This window comes from Argiope bruennichi, chromosome 3 (assembly GCF_947563725.1).
Source record: "Argiope bruennichi chromosome 3, qqArgBrue1.1, whole genome shotgun sequence".
Classification (NCBI taxonomy): domain Eukaryota; kingdom Metazoa; phylum Arthropoda; class Arachnida; order Araneae; family Araneidae; genus Argiope; species Argiope bruennichi.
Genome location: NC_079153.1, coordinates 17,753,581 through 17,774,752, shown reverse-complemented (window position 1 = coordinate 17,774,752; position 21,172 = coordinate 17,753,581). Strand labels below are relative to the sequence as shown.

At 29.0% G+C, this 21,172-nt stretch overlaps 2 protein-coding genes across 2 annotated transcripts; both read right to left on the bottom strand.

Annotated features, from left to right (window-relative positions):
- Window positions 1-599: 599 nt before the first annotated feature.
- On the bottom strand, window positions 600-8,385 carry LOC129963548 (protein artichoke-like). The gene is made up of 3 exons (XM_056077997.1): window positions 7,472-8,385; window positions 3,682-3,830; window positions 600-870 (listed from the first exon to the last, which is right to left on the bottom strand). The coding sequence occupies exons 1-3, from the start codon at window positions 8,134-8,136 to the stop codon at window positions 725-727; spliced, it is 960 nt and encodes a 319-aa protein (XP_055933972.1). The 5' UTR covers window positions 8,137-8,385; the 3' UTR covers window positions 600-724.
- A 5,431-nt stretch (window positions 8,386-13,816) lies between these two features.
- Window positions 13,817-20,627, bottom strand: LOC129962764 (leucine-rich repeat and fibronectin type-III domain-containing protein 4-like). The gene is made up of 5 exons (XM_056076760.1): window positions 20,570-20,627; window positions 19,448-19,767; window positions 17,360-17,595; window positions 15,101-15,249; window positions 13,817-13,995 (listed from the first exon to the last, which is right to left on the bottom strand). Exons 1-5 carry the CDS (start codon window positions 20,625-20,627, stop codon window positions 13,868-13,870), a joined length of 891 nt encoding a protein of 296 aa, XP_055932735.1. The 3' UTR covers window positions 13,817-13,867.
- Window positions 20,628-21,172: the final 545 nt, after the last annotated feature.

The following is a 21,172-nucleotide window of genomic DNA, read 5'->3' as shown; positions in this document are numbered from 1 at the left end:
CTGCAGTCTTATTTGGGAGGGAAAGAAATGACGTTTTTATTAGCAAATTTTCCAGGAAATTTTAGGAGATCATTCCTGCTGGTTTTGTGTAAGGTTTGCTGGTTTGAAAGTGGCCTCTGTCCATATCACTTTCAAAAAGGTATCTTGCGAAATTTGAAAATGAAAATCCGAAGTTGAAGCTTAAATTTTTTTAAGAATTAAAAGAGGATAGATGACACAAATAATCGCTATTTTTTTTATTTTTCTCAACATTGCCTGAATATTCACAAATTTAATTTGAAATAAGAGTAGTTGTATGATCCACGGATATCTTATTGTTTTTATTTTTGATTTTTTTTCCACATTTAGTTATTAGATTTAAATCTGATAAATAGGAAAGAACATTTAATAGCTTTTAAAAATAATAGAAATCACATTAAAAATAATAATTAAATAACAATCAAATTCGATTATTTATCCCTTTATTATCATTAACAACCTATTATGTGCAATATAATGTATTCGAAAATAATTGTGAATACTTGAAATCTCTGTAAGTTAAAACAATATCATAATAGTTTTTGTTTTAAAAAAACCCATAATAATATTTACGTGAAAAATCGAGCTAAAATGACTTTATTTTATCGCAATTTCAAACAACATATAACGTTAACACAAATTGTTATTATCTATAGCAAGCATAATTTAAAGAAAATAGCTGCAAAAAAAGAATTTAATTAAACAATCATTTCAGTTCCTCTATTTTTAAGGAGTGTATTTCTCTCTCGAATAAAGTAAAGGGCTTGAAACAAAGACCTACGAGCTTCTGTTCTAAATTGTCCTTCCCCTCGTATATCCACTTGATTTTGGAATCACACACAATTGGATTAACTGAAAAAATAAATCATTATTTATTTTAGCCCACTAAGTATAAATATGCAAAGAAACTCAGTCATTTAATTATAAAAGTGCAAAATAAAATTGGAATATATCACTTTTGTTAAGAATTTAGAGGAAAAAGCAATATTTTTCACCAGAAAAATAAAAGTATTGCTTTTTCTTTTCTTAAATTTCAGAATAAATGATATGTATATTCTATAATATAAAGTGGGAATATATAATCCTATTATCCCTAAGGAAAAATTAATAATCTAAAACCCTCATATTTCGATGATATGTGTTTGAGAGCAAGTAAAAATAAAAACGTATAAGTTGTTCCGAAAATGAAGGCAAGAAGATATTTATTTTTATTAGATATTTAAAGAATGTTTCAATGTTTTGTTCCTAGAGGGCGACATGTTAGATAAAGATTTTTGAGAAATGACTTTCAAATAATACTTTCGGTTTAACGATTTTCTGACTTTCTCAGTGGTGGATTTCTGCATTTTGCGGTCCTAAATAATACATATTATGAGGTCCCTCTTTTGAGAATTAATTTAATCAGTTTAATTTCACTTTTCAACACTTTTTTAATCAGTGTTAATTTCTTTCAGTTAGTACTTTTATTCTACATTTTAGTGAAAATATAATTTATTTACTTTGATTTATTGAAAATATGATCTTTTTATTTAATTTATTAAAAATACAAGTTATGTATTATTTATTTACTTTAAATTATTGAAAATAAAATTTATGTATTATTTATTTACTTTAAATTATTGAAAATATAATTTATTTAATATTTATTTACTTTAATTCATTAAAAATATAATTTATTTAATATTTATTTACTTTAATTCATTAAAAATATAATTTATTTATTTTAATTTATTCTAAAATTATTTATTTAAAAATGACCAAGCCAATAACATTTTTTCCGAAACTAATCATATATATTAGTTAATTACTCCCTTACTTAGAAGCATAAGCATTTAATTATCTCGAAAAATTATAAAGAAGTAATAAATTTCTATCAAATTCAACATTAAAAACCATTATTTTATCGGACTTATGAAATACCAGTATAGCTATTGAAATGTAACCATTTAGCAAATAGTTAATATTCCAATATATTAAAAAATGCAATTACTTAAACTTTGATTAAAGATTTTAATAGTTCAAAATGCATATGCATAATAGTGGTAATATATTATAATCCAGAAAATATATATTTCTTAAAAATTTATTTATTTGAAGAAGATTTCTAATATGTTTAATCAACAGTTTTCTGACCCATTTTATGTACAGAAACCTAAGCCAATTTCTGACCCAGTCGGAAATGGGCTATTAATGATTCTATGCAGACGATTTGCTGGCATTCTGACATAAAAACTTCACTTTAGCTGTTTAGAAAAATGGCGCATCTCAGCAATTTTTTAAGCAATATGAAAGCAGACAAAAATTAGTAGCAACCAATATCCGCTTGTCATCAGCTAAGAACTTTGAGAAATTAATTCCTTTGGAAATAGTGCTGTAAACATTCATATAATAATTTTAAAAGTCAGTGGCACTTTTCATATTGAAATATTTTCTTTGTAAAACCATAGCATTTTCTATAGGAAATCTATGGTAAATCGAAATGAAATTTATTTGTGCAAGTTAACTTCTGTCAATCAGTACCAATAAACATCATTTATGTAATTTTTTTTCCTTGTGGGACAAGTATATCTGAAAAATTTAAAAATTATTTCGTTTTTTTTGTTTTTTATTTTAATTATTTCTGATCTTTAAAATCTCAGTTTGAATTTAATTGAAAACATAATTGTGAAAGCAGAAATTCCGTTAAAAAATAAAAACAGATTTCTATATTTCCTCGGGTATTTATAAGACAGGTTATTATTCGACGCGCAACAAGTGTCAAATCTCTGCATTTCTTTCTTTTAATTCTTGTTTTTTAAAAAAAGATTTTAATAACATCATTAATAAATTATTTTTATTAATTTTGTAAACGCTACCATTCACCAAAACAACATCATATCGACACATGATTAAAAAAAATATTGATAGTTTTAACACATTTTTAATCTTAGCTGAATATTCAACTTCAGTTACCCAAAACATGGATTTTTTTTAAAACCTAATTGCTAAGTTTATTCATTTCTATAATTTCCAAAAGTAAAAATTTTAAATAACGTATGAATTTAAATTTTCAAGTTGACCGGACAGTTAAATGGATAAGTTAAAAGCAACCACGGTTATTTTTCTTTCTTATTCAGTGTCTTCTAGATAGGCAGCATCAAGGTGTGGTTCTCGTTTCACTCGTTCAAAGATTTCACTTACACTGCTTGACAGGTTTCATTTAGAGAGTTAATGGACCACTTGTACAAAGATAAATTCAGAATGCATAAAAAATCCGAAAATGAAATCGATTTTAACAGTCGAATAATAGGTTAGGAGATTTAATGCAGATTTCAAAACAAGAATGGTAAAACCAGAAATTTAGATTTTTCCCCCCTCAAAGTACTTTTAAACTCTCACAAAGTTCTCCTTAGTTGAATTTATCATGAGACTGTGACTGTCCTTAAAAAAAGTCAGCATTAAACATTTTTATGACGCCGCCTGAAACACCTACTTTATAATAGCAATGGATGTTCTCATTTTGAATCAGAAATCCTTACAATCACTTCAAAATATACAAAAAAAAAAACATAAGCAATTAAAGAAAAATTTATAAATAAATAATGAGGAATTGTATCCTATATAAGAGAAGTGAAACATCCAAAAATATCTACAAAATGTTTTTCACCCATATACTTTACTTACAATCGATGTTTAAAATTTGCAGATGGCTCCAAACATTACCAAATATTGCCTGATCTATGGTAGAGAATTCATTCAACTCCAGATTCACGATCCTGAGATTCGGCATGTTGCTGAAGAAATCTTCTGGGAGGCTCGACAAAACATTTCGCCTACACAAAAATCAAACAAGACAAGTTAGTACACTTTTTCTTAATGCAGTAAGGGCAAAAAAGGGGAATAAATAGATAATATTTGAAACATAAGAGATTATTATTCAGATTATAAAAGATTAGTTTGAAATGGCACAACGTAACAAATTATTTAGAAACTCATTAAGGGATATTAGTATTTAACTAGCTGATAAACCGATTGTACTCGGAATAGAAATATTTTCAAATCGAAATGCTTATAATAATTCAACAATCATAAAATGCTTTTACGCTAAAGCGCCTTTTGTTAATTTTCATTCGCTGTCTGCCGTGGCGACTGACCCTTCAGTCAGCAGCCAAAACATTTTTCATCTTTGATTTACCTGGTACGAATTGAGCAATTATTGCAATTCCCTTTTTCTTTCCCCTTAATTACTATGGTGCAATAGGAACTCTTCAGATAATTATTTTTATTACGATGATTTGAAGTATCATTTTCTTATTTTTGGTGTTAGTGTTTCTGACTGGAAATCACCGCATAGCGTTCCTTCTTTTTTTCGCTAGGTTTTTCAGTTCGTAAGGAGAGACAATCAATTATCTTAAATGACCTGAAATAATATAACGGAAGTAAAAATTCTACTATTCTGTTAAAATTTTAGTATTTAAAGCAATATTTCGATTGTTATTTAAATCAATACAAAAATGCTTGAAAGAATTCGATAAAATATTAAAATTTATTTTAATTTTATTACAATAATAAACAGCACTGCTGTAAATTCGGGTAAAAAAGGAATTTTGAAAATTTATAAAATTTTAAGAAAGGATAAACGGCAGTTAGATTGGTTTCCTTAAAAAGATAATTGTTTGCTCTTTAAGATGACATATAAATCATTTTCTCGCAATATTTCTTTCAGAAAAATGTAGATGGAAAACTGGATAAAAATGTCAAAGTTTGACTTACTTTTTATTAACTATTTCAATATTTTAAGAAATTTTTAACATACGAATTTAGTTTTGTTTGACATATTCTCTGTACAACTCGTGATATGTAAAATGAAAAAATAGTTCAAAATATTTTCCAAACATTTAGACCGATAATTACTAAATTCGGCATAAAGTTATTTCTTAAGTAATAGATGCTTACTAAGAGAATGTTTTCAAAATTTTATATTTTTTAATGAAATTAAATTAACCGTATGATCTTTTGAGCATATAAAAAGATATGAAAGTCATATTTTCCTCACATTAAAATTGAAAAAAATAAGGATTTCTATGATTCCAGTTTTATTTTCATACAATTTTTTTCTGTAATTTTTGGGAATATTTTTATTGCATTTTGCAATACCTTTTTATTATTTCAATTACTTGATTTATAATCATAGGCATGAACATAAATCCGAATTATAATATTTAAAATAGCAAATGTAACAAATATAAGAAACAAGCTAAAATCTCTTTTAAATAAAAGTTTTTCTTTTTTTTTTTCTTTATAGAACCGATTCTTTCAGTTCACACAAAATAGAACGAAAATTATTTTTAATATATGAAATGTAGTTTATAGAAGATATAGAAAATTGCTTTCGGAGATATTGCATTAAGTGTTGTTTCAGTTAAAATAAAAAATAAAAAAATAAAATAAATAAAATAAAAAAAGAAACGAAAACGCCACAGGAAGTATCAGTGCCACCTGCCAAGTTGCTACCGTGCAACAGAAACGACCAAGGTTAAGTTTGAGTAAAGCACGTAGAAAGTAATGTACAAGGCTAGTTTTGAGAAAAAACACGTGCAACAAGAAAAGATTAATGATCGAAGGTGATAAGCTTGCATTTAGATAAACCGGAATAAGAAACAAATTGCTTCTGTTTTGAAGCAGTGTTAAGTTGAGAAGATAAATAGTTACAGCAATAAATTGACACACTCGCAAACGATGGCTTGAACCAACATAATGTTTACAGTCTTTTGTTTACAGCTGGCAGCAGTCTATATTTTTCTAACTTCAGTAGATATGAATTCCTGTAATAATTATATGTTAGGTTGATGTTGCCAGAAATTTTTAGTTTTTATAAATTTGAAAGTTTACAAAAATTAAATCAGAATGTGTGTTCTTTTATATTCTATTTTTTTTCTAGAGTTTCACCTATTTCCAAATGTGTACAAAGGATTTCTAACTAATAATAATATAGATAGATAGATGTAGATATAGATAAATAGATATATCATTATTATTAACCAAATCACATAACATAAAAATTATAAGTTAGAACTTAGTAAAAAATATTAACTTAATTTTTAATAATATAATAATTGAATATTAACAATTATTATATTATTAAAAATTTTGTCAAGTAAAATTCGTCGGATTCTTATCTGTTTTATTATACTCTCCAGATTATTACCAGACAAGTACTAAGTAACTGCTTTAGTACAATTGGGCATAAACATGGAGACGATACAATCACACATAAATAAAAATACATAAAGAAATAATCACATATTCACAAAGTTAATTCAAAATGAAAAATTAATTCCAAAAATGATGTTGATTAAATTAAAAAATATATTAAAATGATAAACTGTATTGATCAGAAATTAAAAGTGGTTATCTTATTGTTCTTTGCCCGTGGTAGCAAAACGTCTAAATCCACTAACTAAAGTTGAGCACAAAAAAAAGGCGTTAGTTATAAATTTTATGAATGCTTTTATTCCTAATAGATGGCGCCATGACTGCTGATAATCACATTTGTTATAATGTAGAATTGATATACAGCTTAGAACGAATTTTAACAAACCATTTTTAATGTATAGGTATTTCCGCAATGCATAATAAAAAAAAAAATGAGAAATTATCAGCATCAGCTTTTTCTTGTTTATACAATTTATCTTTATTTATATCTTATTTATAGTGTATTCATTAAACGAACTCATATGGTAAGTAATTAATATTCCATCTATTTTAATTAATGTTTTTAAAAATTCAAATATATTAGTAATCTAGCAATTATTATTATTTAATTCATTAATCATAGGTACTTACACATTACGAACCCATGCTGTTGTGATTATAATGCCGTGTATATCCAGAGGAATTCATTGCTATATTAAAAAAAAATCATTTTGTTGAAACAATCGGTTATAAAATATATCACCGTGCTGCTTAAATCTATGTTCTGAATGGAATGGCGCTATTATGCTTTTATCACAATGATCGCTTTAATTTTTTGCGGCGATTCGGTCTCCTAACTTGCATTTGATATGTGCCCTTTATTGTAGTGGTTACACAAAGAATAGTTACAAAAATAACATTAATCAACAGCATATTGATATAGCATGGCCATCCTATTAACATTAGATATTGCACGGTACTTCTATAATGTTCGATATTCTGAATGTCGTACAATGTAATGAAGCTATCATAACACTTTTGTTGGATATTTAATGCAAATGAGACAAATCTGGCTCTTATGAAGAAAAAATTCTCCTATCCCCTATTAGCACAAAACATTGTACGATATTTTCTGGATGCTGCTCGTTATTCTGAATGTTGGCCAATATCGGGAAGATATCGTAACAATGTTGTTGGGCATTTTGTACTAATAGGAACTACAAAACAGGGGAGGGGACATAATGTGTATGAGTTATAAGAGAAAAAAATTATACTTTACTCTAAATTTATCTCTTCAAGAGACGGTGCTGGTTCTGGAAACGCTGTTCTTGGAATATAGTTGATCGCGTTATCTGATAAATCAATAACTTTCAAATTTCTCAAACTTTGCAACGCTCTCCATCCAACTGCTCGAATAACACACTGCACAAAACGTATGACTCGTAAGTCAGGCAATCCTTTCTTGAACCACTCGTTGTGCAGAACTTCCACATGGTTCCTCCGAACCTCAAGCGTTTTTAGACTTTTGAGATGGTCCATGAAGACATAGGCGAAAGGGTGCTTACGAGTGAACGATTCTGTTATGGTCAGAGACTCTAGGGATGTCTCCAAGCCTTCGAACTGGGGGTCCCCAAGATTGCCAATCCTATTCAATTTCGATTTGGAAAGGCTCAGATGGTGAATGCTCATGTTTTTGAAGATGTCGTAAGGTAAATATTCGAAATCCGAATCAGAAATGGTGAAAGTAAATGCTTTTGTACCCTGAAGTCTCTTTATGGACTTCTGTAGTTCGCTCAGAGATGATATGCCGTCACAGTGGATATGATTTAAGCCTTCTCTATTAAGACACATGCATGGTCGAATATCTTCTTGAGGCGGACAAAGTTGAGCAGAAATTAAAACACAAAAAGAAAGCAGCAAGAGACACGTACTGAATCCAAACATTGTTTTGGCTTGTTTTCAGGTAAAATGATTCCAAAGAAATTCCGTTTATTTTGATTATCACATGAAAAGCTATGCCCTATTTAATCAAATTAAATATCGGAACTATAAAAATAGTTTTTCAAAATCAGAGAAAAATTCAGTTTTATGTAGCAGATCATCAACTTCTAGTTCAATTTCTGAATTAAAATAACTCAGAAGGATAATTTTAATCCTTCCGATATTAAATCTACATATATCTTCTAAAAAAATACCATATTATTTTTTTATTTCAAAATATTTTCGATAGACATCGTTAGCAACGTATTAACACCTGTTGTTTTCTTCTCTGTTCAAAAGAATTTGATCAAAAAAGAGATGCTTTTGATAAATGCTATTATCTAAGTAATAACACCTGTTGTTTTTCAATGAATTAAAGAGTATTTTGATCAATGATGACGCTGATCACAGATAAATTTTCTGTAAAGTCAAAATTTGAAAATAGTTGCAGCATGTATCTTTTTTAGCAAATAACATAGACGAAATACAAAAGAAATAAAAATTTAACCATTAACAATTTTTTAACCCTTTAAAGGGCCATTTTTTTCTAGTCAAATTATGTTAAAATATTTTTAGGCTTGAAATTAGAATAAGAAAAGGGTATCATTTAGCTTATTAGATAAATTTAATTTGATTAATTAATTAATTTGGTGAATTAATAATAAAGTAACAAATCAAGACACATCATTTTGATTGAGATAAAGAACTGAAGCATCTAAATTTCTGTCTTTCTAAAAAAATTTGTCAGAACTTATGCCAACCTACAAAATTTCATACAAAGATTGATAAATTTGGTGGGAAGCATACTTTCCAATGCCCTAGAAAGGGTTAAAGCATGAAAAGCGAATCGAAGCAGTTTAATGTTGAATTGTCTTCTTCCTAAAATGCAATAGAACACAGGAAGTCATTTTAAAGCAGTTCCAATAAAACTATAAAATTAATGTAATTAAATAAAACAGTGAGAAAAACATTAAATTTTGTAGAAAAAATAAGATTTTTATAAGATTTAAGAGACTTATAAGATTTAAAAGAAGTTTATTTGATTTCAATAGACATTATCTCATAAAATATTTTTACATCTGATTTCATCACACCTAATAACAAATGTTACATACATATTAGAAATATTTCGTCATATTCTTCACAAAAGTAATAAGTCCTTCATCAATGCTGTGCTAAGATAAAAGTTTTCATAAAATATTAAACTTTTATTTCGTAAAATCATATAATAAAACTCTGTATTTGAGTAAATCAATAATATGTACAATTTTTCTAGCTGCCTTTGGATACCAGCTAGTTTTTCTAGGTATCGGATCATCGCTCTATCAAATTATAATACTGAAAGCATAATTCTTAAATTTTTCCCTTTAATTACTTGATAAGACTGAAAAACAAGAATTTATGGCAAACTAAAATTATTTTTTCTTTCATTTTATTTTAAACAATCAAGTTGACAAAATTTATATTGTTCATCTATTTAATCTCTTTTGATGAGTCTGTGAGATGATTTTGATGTCGTTAAATTCATTAAACCTTCTTTATCGTAGTAAAAACAAAAAATTTTCGTTTTATTTATTGACTAAACTAAAATTTCTATGTTCGGTCTATGCAAATGTATTTCATGGAATATATTTAGAAGGATGTTGTAGCAAAAACATAATTTATCGTGAATCAATCAAAAAATTAATTATTAAAATAGTTACAAATCTTTTTTTTTTCTTTCCTTTAATGTTCAGGTTACGAAGCTGGCTCCATTTAATTTCTCTCAATTCTTTGACACAATTCTATCATTCCGTATGTCTACATTGAAAGGAAGTTTCTTTTCAGTAGTTATTCACAATTTTTTACTTAATTGGTTTTATTTAAAATTTATTAATATCCAGCCGCCTTTGCGAATAACTGGTTCAGAGAAATATTGGTTGTGATTAATATAAGGCATTCTCTGGCATGACAAGTTTATTAGAGATGATGCGAGAATGTTTTTGAGGAGACTATTTCCTTTGGTTTGAATAAATTGAAATTACAGAGAAAAATGATATATCCATAATTTAAACAGTTACGTTTTATGCTTAGATTTGTCTAGTAAAGAAACGAATGGGATATGATTTTAACTTTTTTCCTTTGGAGGTTTGGATATAAAATTTAATACAAATCCAACATTTGGGTTATGGCGAATTGCGATGAGTGCGGATAGAACCTTGGTCCTTGTAGTTCGCAGTCAAGTAACATGACCACGATACAAAAGCAATTGCTCGGGTAGCGTAGTTGTTAACTGGCTTATAAGCTATTCACCACAGACTCTCCCTCCAGTGAGTCGGAGGTGAGAAGAACGATATGGCTGTCGAGTGGTGATGTTTTAGCTGTTGATTCTAATGCGCCTGTACCCATTTGAGAAGCGCCAAGCGTTATGGCGAGCGTTTGTGGGCGAGTGGTTGCTGCGTCAAGTGAGTCTGACGACTCTATGTTGCTGCGTCAAGTGAGTCTAACGACTTTGGTTTGCTGCGGGTAGATGGCGCCACAATAGCTGTACGAAGGTTGAATGTTCATCGTCCGAGGTCACCGATGGGGCGGATTGTGATGCGCAAGGATGGAACCGGAGTCCTTGTGGTTCGCAGTCCAGTAACATGACCATGATACAAAAGCAATTGCTCGGGTAGCGTACTTGTTAACTGGCTATATAAGCTATTCACCACACGGTATCAAAACCATGTACCAAATTCCATTTATCAAGTTCGCAGTGTTTTTGAGTTATCAGTTCACATACATATGGACAGACAGACCGTTAAATTGTCAACCTTTAAAAAGACAATTAAAGAACTTATATCAAATTTCTTTTGCTTGTCTTTCCCATTGTCGATTTAAGGTATTCGCAAAAGATGGACAAATATAAAATCAAATATGTGTTTTTATGTCGGAAGGAATTTAAAACACGAAGATTTATCAAAAATCTCGAGGTAGAATATTTTTGATAATCACAATACCTTCTCTTACTCTTTTTCACTTGAGGGAAACTAATGCTTAAGCAATGAGTGAATGTGTCACTGATGATCTGGATATCCTAGAACTTGCCAAATAGATGGGAATAGAGATGAGCTTTCATTTCTAATTTAATTAAATAAATATAATCTATTGCAGCCTACTTTCCGTAATATTTCGCTATAGTACATATGGTTACCGATAGCGATTCTATTTTATTTCGAAGACTAAAATAAAACAAATTAAATTTAAAAAAATAGTTTAAAACTTTTCTTTTATTGTAAAACCTATGAATGTAATATTAGTTCTTCAAATATGCTTTTAAAAGAAAAAATATAAAAGAATTGAACATAAAAAAAGAAATTTATTAAAAACAATTTTCAAAAACATTGGTTTAATAGTAAGTTAAAGAAATAAAAATTCTTCTTATTTAAAATAAGAAGTTAAATAATTATTATTACTTAATAATACTTATTTAAAATAATTAAACGGTCTATACTTTTTAACTTTTCTATAATTTATCGACAAACGTATTATTAAAATATTTCATAGTAAAACATATATAATTTAATAAATATTATGATTTTTAATCTATTTTTTCTCTCAAATTCACTTTTAAATATGTGTTAAATATTCTCCTGAATTCTGCATCTCCTCGAATTCACTACTAAATTTCTCTTAAATGTTGATCTTTTTGAAATGTATTTTTTTTTCTAATTCACTATTAAATTTCGGTGAAATATTATGAATTCGATTGAAATCTATATTTCTCAAATTTACTATCAAATCCTTGTTAAATATTGTGAAATTTCTAGAAATCTATTTTTCTAGAGTACATTGTTAAATCTCTATTAAATATTATGATTTCTTTTAAAATCTAATTTTTCTCTCATTTGCCGTTAGATGGCTCTACTAGTATAGAATCAAAATTTAATCAAACAATCAATAAATAGTTCGAAAAACCTTAAAATAATGTATTGTGATGAAAGTGGGCCAAATTTCAAAATAAAAGGTCTAAAAAAATTTCAATTGTGTAAATATGAATTACATCAAGCTAAATAAGACTGCATGAAAACTGTTTGTGATAGTTAAATGTTGATTAATTTCCAATTCCACTTTGATCAGAAATTTCAAAAGTAAGGAATAATTTTAATAATTTGCGTTTGCACAACTTGGTTAAAAACATCATAAACCAAAACATATGCCAACTTTATTTATAATAGAACTTGGTAACTTGTTTTTAACCAGCTTGATCTTTGCCTATTTTAATTCAATCTAACTTATAATATATTTGTACAGATGTAATTTTTAACTGATTTCTTTCTAAATGTTTTGTAAACTAGAGTTCCTTTATTTTGCATATTTCAGTGTTTCCTTTGTCAACTCAATAATTTAATGTTTTATTAATTTAATTAATCTATTAATCGTCACTAAATCTAGATTTCACACAAAAACACCTTTGGTAATAAATCTGAAAAAAAAACTGATTACAGAATGCTATAGTTTATACTGATAATTTACGAAAGATTTAAAAGTGAAAAATAATAGAAATGAAAACGACTTTTAAAATATATTTTAATTTGCATAATAGAAAGTAGAAGAAAATTGCTAATAAAATTCTGGGAATTAAAATAAATAATGCATGAGACATTGAAAACTATACTTTAGGAAATCTGAATCACAATGAGAGTTCTAAAAAAGAGATTCTGCGATTTCAATAAAAATTAACATGCATTATTAATGTGGTTAAAATTCCAGTTTACGTGTAATATTTTCATCGAAGGGGTCCCCCTTTTAATGAATTAAATTCTGGATTAAAAGGAATTAATTCTTATAGTGGCCGAATAGCTAATTTTTAAATCGTTATAGACAGGCATATATTTCTAATAGGAAAAAAAGCTTTAAATAACGGGAAGAATAATTTTTATATTATTTGAGACAATAAACGTATTTTTCCAAAAGTTACAAAAATTAACTTCTTATAAAGTCCCCAGGACCAATAAATCATATTTATTAAAATATTCTTGAAACTTTAACATTTTAAACAAAACAAAACAAAACAAAAACATTTTTGCGTGCTTAAAACAATCGATTTATAAAAAAAATGAAAAATCAATATTTTAGACATTTGTAATCGATAATTTCGGAACCGCCAGAGATTTTTAAGAGATCGTTTGCTAATTGGAATTATGCATCGATATTTTACTTTTACATATTGTTTCTTAAAATAATTTTATATGATCCCCAATTAAGTTCAATAGCTATAATTCGTTCAATTTAATCATAAAATGATTAACTTTTTATTTTATATTTTAGAAAGCCGATCAGTTTTTAATGACAATGACTGATAGGATCGGAAGACCGTATAAAGAGTTAAAATTCATAACTTTTTTGGAATTGCATTTCTTCACTCAAAAAAACATAAAATATAATACTTTTACAGTTCTTTTTCTTTCTTTTATAGTTCTTCTGTATGTATATTTTTTTCTTATAAAACATAATATAATTTGAAGAATTTTTAAAGTATTTTTCCAATTGGAACTATATGTCTTTCTCTAATGAATTTATTTGATCAGTGTCAACAGCCTATATAAAAATGCTACTTGTCAATAGTTTAGAAACAAACTAAATTCAATGTTTTTAAAAAGACTAGAATTGCTAATTAAATTGTAAATAATTTATTATTAAAAAACGAATACAATTGTAGCATTTTGCTAATTTATACTCCACAAAACTGACGGACAGATCTTCCATTGCTGGTAGCAGACAGAATGCATTTTCCTGAAATGACATTTGCCCGGGAACTGCAGACCCATTGCAATTTTTCGTCACATTCCAGTGGGTTTCCTGAAAATAAGATTTAAAAAATATTATAAATTAACTTTTAATTTTTTTAGAAAATATTATACAGTCTTTATTTATGCCTCATACACTTATAAATGCAATATAAAAGCTTGTAGCGGTTACATAACTCTACTACCTTCTCTTTTGAAACAACAGATGGCGTTACCTTATTAACATCAAAGTATATTTCCCATGATCTTTCTTGGGGTCATTATGAGATTGTTTTCTAAGTGAGTGTCGTGTTTTTTTGTGTTCGTGTTTGTTTTCTTTGCTGAAATGCGGAACTTAGAAAATAATTCAATAACTCTTCCTGCAATTCGTCTATTATTTTCATCTACTTATATGAAATTATAAGAAATTTTCCATGACTATTTTGTATAAATGTAACGGAATTTCGTTTCCACATTTATACAAAATAGTCATGGAAAATTTCAACAAATGAGTGCGCATATACCTGAAAGTCGCCATTTGTCCTATGTCTTATTTCATGCATAACCCTATCTTGTGTACTTTAGGATTCAATAAAAAAATAACAATTAAAAAAATCTGTGTTATTTATTTAATTCAAATCTTGCGTTAATTTTGTTCTATCGCGTAATGCTCCATTTTTACTAAACCTAAACTATCAGCTGTTGAAAGGACTTTTTTTAATAGAGTTGCCAACATTTTACTGCACGAATGGTGGCGAATTCAAATCATGCGTTAATTTTGGGACACTCTTTATAAATCAAAAATATGTAATATCATAATTACATGCGCAATTGTGGATGATTCAAAAATTCCTTCATCTCATTTCTTTATCATATTTTTTAAAAAGTTTCCATGTCTATTATCTTTTCGGTATTTTTTATAGTTTCATGATAGAATTTTGTTTTTATAATATAGACGTTTATGTCCAATTTGAATAAATACTACATCTAGTTAAATAATGCACCCTTTTCTATGCCACGGCAGTTCAAAAATAGATCAAATTTTCCAATCAAACATTTTTTCTGTCTTACAAAGCTTCAACACCGATAAAAAAAATAAACGATTCATATCTTTAATATCAGACAATCATCAATCTTAAGATCAGATATCTTTAAGATAATACACTATAATTTCTTACCTTCAAGAGACAAAGCCGTGAGCCGTGATAACACTGCCGAGAAGGTATCTTCCTGAAGAATATGAATTAAGTTGTAATCAAGATTCACATCTCTGAGAGACGGCATATCGGCGAACAAATCGTTTGGCAAAGTCCGCAGCTTGTTGTACCTGAAAAGCAAATCATGTTTATCACTGAAATCAAATCAATAAACCAATTTTTTTCATTGTTTTATATTGTATTTTGTAGAAGCTAATGGATGGGTTGAATATAATGAATAAATGGATGGATAGAATAAAAATGGTGGATTGATTCTTTTTTCTATTTCAGATTTTTATTGGTGTATAATGATGGCTTAGTATTATAATTGTGGCTTTTTTCATGCAGTCGGTTTGCAGCTTGAACTAAGAGTATAAAAAACTATAACTATTTACACTCTCTCTTTGTCTTTAGGGAATACTATTATGCCTGTTATTTAATAATTATTCCATGTTATTGAAAACAAGTAAGTACAGGGTGGTCCAAAAAAACTTCCCCTATATATGAAATCCTAGCGGCCTATCCGCTCAACCAATCGAACCAAAATTTCAGACATGGTTGTTTCAAGGTATGCGCTGGAGATTGTGTGATTCTAAACAACGCAGAACTCACGGTTACGGTTACAGTGAGAGAATTTCGAAATTTTCGAATGGCAACACCCACTTTTTCCTTGCGCAAATTGATCAGCGCATTGAAAAACAATTCTGACACATCTCGACATCTTGCAATTCTGACACATCTCATGGACCAGGCGTATACACCTTAGATTTCAGATAACCCCAGAACCAGAAATCCATAGGAGTGAGTCGGGGGATCGCGGTGGCCACGAAACTGCAAAGTTACTAGAGATGACACTATCACCAAAGTGTTGTTGCAGCACTGGTCGAACACATTGGGCGACGTGTGGAGGAGCCGCATCTTGCATCCATACAATGTCCCTAATGACATTTCGTTGCTGCAATTCAGAAATAATAGAATTATGCAACTCTGTCAGAATTGCAAGATGCGATAATACGTGAAGTTATGCAGATTCTTCCTTTCATGTTACTTTCGGTATTGTTGTCCACAACCTCCCCAATGCAATGCGTTGTCGCCTGCGAAGATGAACACGTTGAAAACCTGTAATTATAACTTTCCATTCCAATAAAAACTTTTTTTCTCTTTCCTCTCTGTGTTGTCATTATTCCTTTATAATGCTCTTCTTTGCATATGCTTTACGGCGGCAATTTTCGTCACACGTTAATCGTTCCAGCGCCATTTATAGTTTTTAAAATTCGCGGATCAATTTGCGCAAGGAAAAAGTGGGTGTTGCCATTCGAAAATTTCAAAATTCTCTCACTGTGGCCGTAACCGTGAGTTATGCGTTGTTTAGAATCCTCACAATCTCCAGCGCATACCTTCAAACAACCATGTCTGAAATTTTGGTTCGATTGGTTGAGCGAATAGGCCGCTAGGGTTTCATATATAGGGGAAGCTTTTTTGGACCACCATGTACCTCAAGTAAAGGTTTTAAAACTGCCGATTCTTTATGTTATAATAATTAAGAGCATGTATATTTTTGGCTCCTTTAGTTCATAATAATTTAACATCCTTATTTGTAATTATTCTATATGCAATGAAATACTTTTTTGTGAAAAATCTTATCCTCTTGTATTGAATGCATACATTTTTAGCGATTATTTTACTGTTAAATAGTTAAAATCCAAGTAGTTACACAATCTAGTGTTCTGTTACCAATTTTTTTCCATGTACTGTACTTAAGGGATACATGCTCAAGATCTAAAGTTTGCATTTAAAATTAGTATAGTTACACAATCTAGTGTTCTGTTAACAATTTTTCCCATATACTATACATATGCAAGATCTAATGTTTGCAGTTGAAATTCAAGTCTAAAACAATCTAGTTTCTATTAACATTTTTTCCATGTACTCTTCAATATTAATACATAAGCAAGATATAACATTTGCAATTAAAATAAGTATAGTTACACAATCTAAGGCTCTATTAACAATTTTCACCATGTACTTTGGAATAGGAATACATAAGCAAGATCTAAAATTTGCAATTAAAGTAAGTGTAGTTATACAATCTAGTGTTATGTTAACAATTTTTCCCTGTACTCTACAATAAGGATGCCTGGCAAGATCTAAAATTTGCAGTTAAAATTCAAGAAGTTACACAATCTAGTGTTCTATTAAATTAACCATATTTTCTGTACACTGTATGATAGGAATACATACGCAAGATCTAAAGTATGCAACTGAGTGGCTGGCCGAGGAATTACGGATCTTGAAATCTCTCTCAAATGGTTCCCAGCTATGGCCAGTAATTTCAATTGAGATAAGGAAGCGAAAGCCCGGTCTCCCAGCTCTTCGATTCCATTCCTTTCGAAGATCAGAGTGGTGAGTCCTACAGGTCCGGTGGTGAACCAATCATTGCCTACTTCAGGAATATGATTGTCTTCCAGAATGATAGTCTGGAAATATAATATCAAATTTTAAAGCCACTGATGATTAAGTACTGCCTTATTATTTGTTTTCATGAATTTTACTTTTAAAATCATTTAAAGGGTTCGTTTATTTTGATCATTCGAATAATTTCAATGTAGGAAGTATCCGCTTATCAGAAAGGATGCTCATTTAAAGAAGAATTGTGCGTGGGCGTCTCCTATTTCGATTGCTCCTATAATCATATACAGGAATTATTTCTCACACAACTGTGCTCGAGCTGCTATCATTCTTATAGAAAAATTTCGCTGCAATTTATTATAAATATTCCCTTATTTTTACAAGTTTGAGATCCTTGAGAGAATATGAATGAAACACTGGACAATCAGGTGCAAACAGATGCGATAAATGCCAGATGATGAAATTAACACAAAAAAATTTCTTATCAACAGGCCATTGATTAAGAGGCTATTTAACAAATTGTAAAAGTTTTCTCCCAAGATTACGAATTTAATGTTAATAAACAGCAAACAAACATGCATTAAAATCCTAAAACTCTAAGTAAGAATTCCTTTAAATAGCCTTATTAAAATGAATATGAGAAAATAATATGGGTTTGAAAACTGCTTAATATATCATTACTTCAGTTCCACAAGCTTTTTGGTTAAAAGCTTTTATCTGTAAATAGCTAGGCAATAATTCACTTCGCTTTTATCAAAATTATCTTAAATCTGAATGATGAAATTCGAATTCAAATTGCAGTCAAATAAAAGATAAATTATTTAAACTAGGCAACGTGTGCTTACCAAGTGAAAATAATAGGTATAGATTTTGATATAAATACTTGATTTTTCTCATAAAATACTTTAATTAACCTTAATTTTACCAAAACCTTACTGTTTCGAATTAGTATTCTCTGAATTAAGGTTTTAAAAATGATGGTACATATTTTAATTTAAAACTGTAGCCGTGATGTTCGGGAAAGCATTGGCTTTCTTCCAAGAATGTCATGAATTATTATATAATGTTCGTATTATATAATATATGCTCGTATATATAATAAATGCTCGTATATATAATAAATTCTCATATAGTGTTCATATTAGTACTAAAATTCAAATAATTTTAATTCCATTTGCATTTTTTATTTGTGAGAAGTTGGTTTAGTGAGTTAATATCAAAAAATAAAAGTATTCTGTGAAAATGAAGTTATTGCGTTCAATTCAATTCCAAGGTATACAAATTAATAAGCCAATCTAGCCGACTGGAAATCAAATTTATTAAAGTCTGTTTAGTAAATTTTCATGCGATTTAAATGTTTGTCTTTACATAAGCTATATAAAGACTATTGATTATTTTATAAAAAATAACTTTGAAGTTTTAAGTAGTACTTAATAGAAAAAATTAGATTCCGAAAAAAAATTAGATTCCTAAACGTAAAAAAGTTCAGAATCAAAACATATCAAATCAAAATCAATAGTAGCAATGGAAAAACAAGCTTTCAGCCATTGAGTAATTTTTAAATAAAATATCAAATATAAAGCATAATTATTTTCCACTTGGAAGACAAATATATTATTTATTCTGACTCATCTATGGTATTCACTAAATTCAAAGTCGATAGTTATAGAAATTAAATTGAGAAATCGTATATCTCCTGTCAGTTAAGATGCGAGTCAGTTAAAGCTATGGAACTGTATGATTCGTGATAGAATACTGTTGTTTAATATTTGAAACTGAACTCTAAAAACTTTGATATCTGGAGTTTAATAATATACTTCTCAGTAAATGATGAAAATATTACCAAGAATTGAAAATACAATTTTTACATTCAAAACTGTTTCTTTAACACAAATAAATAAAAATGCATTTCCTACTTACGCTTAAACGTGATAAATGATCCAACTTAAGATTGATGAGAGACCTGTGACCATTCCTGAAACTCTTTTTGATTTCTAGAGTCTGCAAGGAATTTTCAAGACCTTGGAAATGGCGACGGCCTGGGAGAAATGAAGCGTCATTTACTTCGATTTTTTCCAGGTCCAGAACTTCGACGTGCAGGCCATCGAAAATGTCTTTCTTCCAAGTGGAGGCGTTCAGGCCTGTTATCGTGAGCTTGGATACAGAGTACCCCTTCAGCTGCTTTAAGATATGTTCAAGTTGAGATTCAGTTTGCAACTGGTTACAGGAAATCTGTAGACCTAAAGTGATACAGTATTATGCTAAAGTTATTAAGGACATGAAATTGTTGTAGTCATTAGGATTGAAATTTGTTATGTAAATTTTGATTTTTAATAGTATGAATAAGGCAAAGTATATGTTGAGTTTGCGTTAAAAAATTCACCCATAAATATGAAATGCCTTCAGAATTTCAAGCATTATTTGCCAACGGATTTTAAAACCTTCACGCTTTTGCGAATGCGTTAGGATGGGATAAATTCTTCAAAATAGGGGTGAGAGGTAATATGAAAGGAGAAGTTTACATTTAAAAATAAAGTAAACTTGAATTACTCGCGGTAATAAAATAAATAAATTTTGAATTAAAATAAAATAATATGGTCAAAAACGACATGATATTCACACATACGTAAAAACAAAACAACGAAAAAGTATCTAATAGGGCAGAAATCAAGGTCAAAGAATGACGAAAAATTCCAGAAATGCGTTCATCCTTCCATGTCTCACCCCTTAATGAGATAAAATCGTCGAAAGTGGTAGTCTCAGGATTCTGAAACGAACAGTAGCAGAGACGTTGCCTCAAGACAACAGGATCGCAAGTTCGGTAATCGATTCAGTCAAAGAACCCTAATATCCGTTTAATCTGTCGGCGCGAAATATCCTCTTAATGGTACTATGTGAAAGTTAAGATGAGAGGATTTTTGTCTTGGATGCAATTTTCCTCATTTAACTGCTATTTAAAACTACAAAATCTATTTTAAAATAACTTTCATGCATCATTAAAATAGGAAGTTCACGGTTTGGCTTTAGACTCGATTAGATTACGTAAACATTTCATAAGTCCTTCTGTTAGTTTAGTGGGTGATGGCTCAAGTGTCGTCATCGTCATCTAACCACAGTTCAAACTTTATATGTTAATATCAAAATACTACTCACTTTGCTTCAAAATTAGACGTTGGCATAACTTAATTCTGTCATCTTAATTGAAGCTTGGTGTATGTCAATAGCTTTTAAAATTATATTAACCTCATGAAATTCTTTAATAAGTATGAAATGTACGTAATATTTCTGATGACAGAATCTCTATTTCAGAGCATGAGGGTGACTGCTTCGGGACTTCCCGAATTCCACAGAATTTATCCCTATGTAGGAGTTTGTTGCATATTAAAGCAATCGAAGGTAGACATTGCGTAAAAAACTAAGAGCGAATCTCTGTTCATTTGTCTTTTCATCATCTGATCAAATTCAAAATGTTATGGGCCGTCCTAAAATATCTCTCATGTAGTTTCAAAATATGACGTTAATCTATCTGACCTGTTTAACTAGCAGTCAAGAAAAGCAGATTTACAAAGAATGTTAAAGAGCATTCAAGCTTCAAAACATGTTTCTGTAAAATAGCTCAAGTGCAATTCAATTTTTTAAACACTG

Excerpts from the sequence above, each read along its gene's own strand:
- LOC129962764 (XM_056076760.1), bottom strand. The coding sequence starts at position 20,627 with ATGACGACACTTGAGCCATCACCCACTAAACTAACAGAAGGACTTATG. Across the intron at positions 17,596-19,447 it reads ATCATTTATCACGTTTAAGC|ACTATCATTCTGGAAGACAA; the intron begins GTAAGTAGGAAA and ends TTATATTTCCAG. Across the intron at positions 15,250-17,359 it reads TTGCATACTTTAGATCTTGC|GTACAACAAGCTGCGGACTT; the intron begins GTATGTATTCCT and ends TTTGCTTTTCAG.
- LOC129963548 (XM_056077997.1), bottom strand. The coding sequence starts at position 8,136 with ATGTTTGGATTCAGTACGTGTCTCTTGCTGCTTTCTTTTTGTGTTTTA. Across the intron at positions 3,831-7,471 it reads CTTGAAGAGATAAATTTAGA|GCGAAATGTTTTGTCGAGCC; the intron begins GTAAAGTATAAT and ends ATTTTTGTGTAG. Across the intron at positions 871-3,681 it reads GCAAATTTTAAACATCGATT|TTAATCCAATTGTGTGTGAT; the intron begins GTAAGTAAAGTA and ends TTATTTTTTCAG.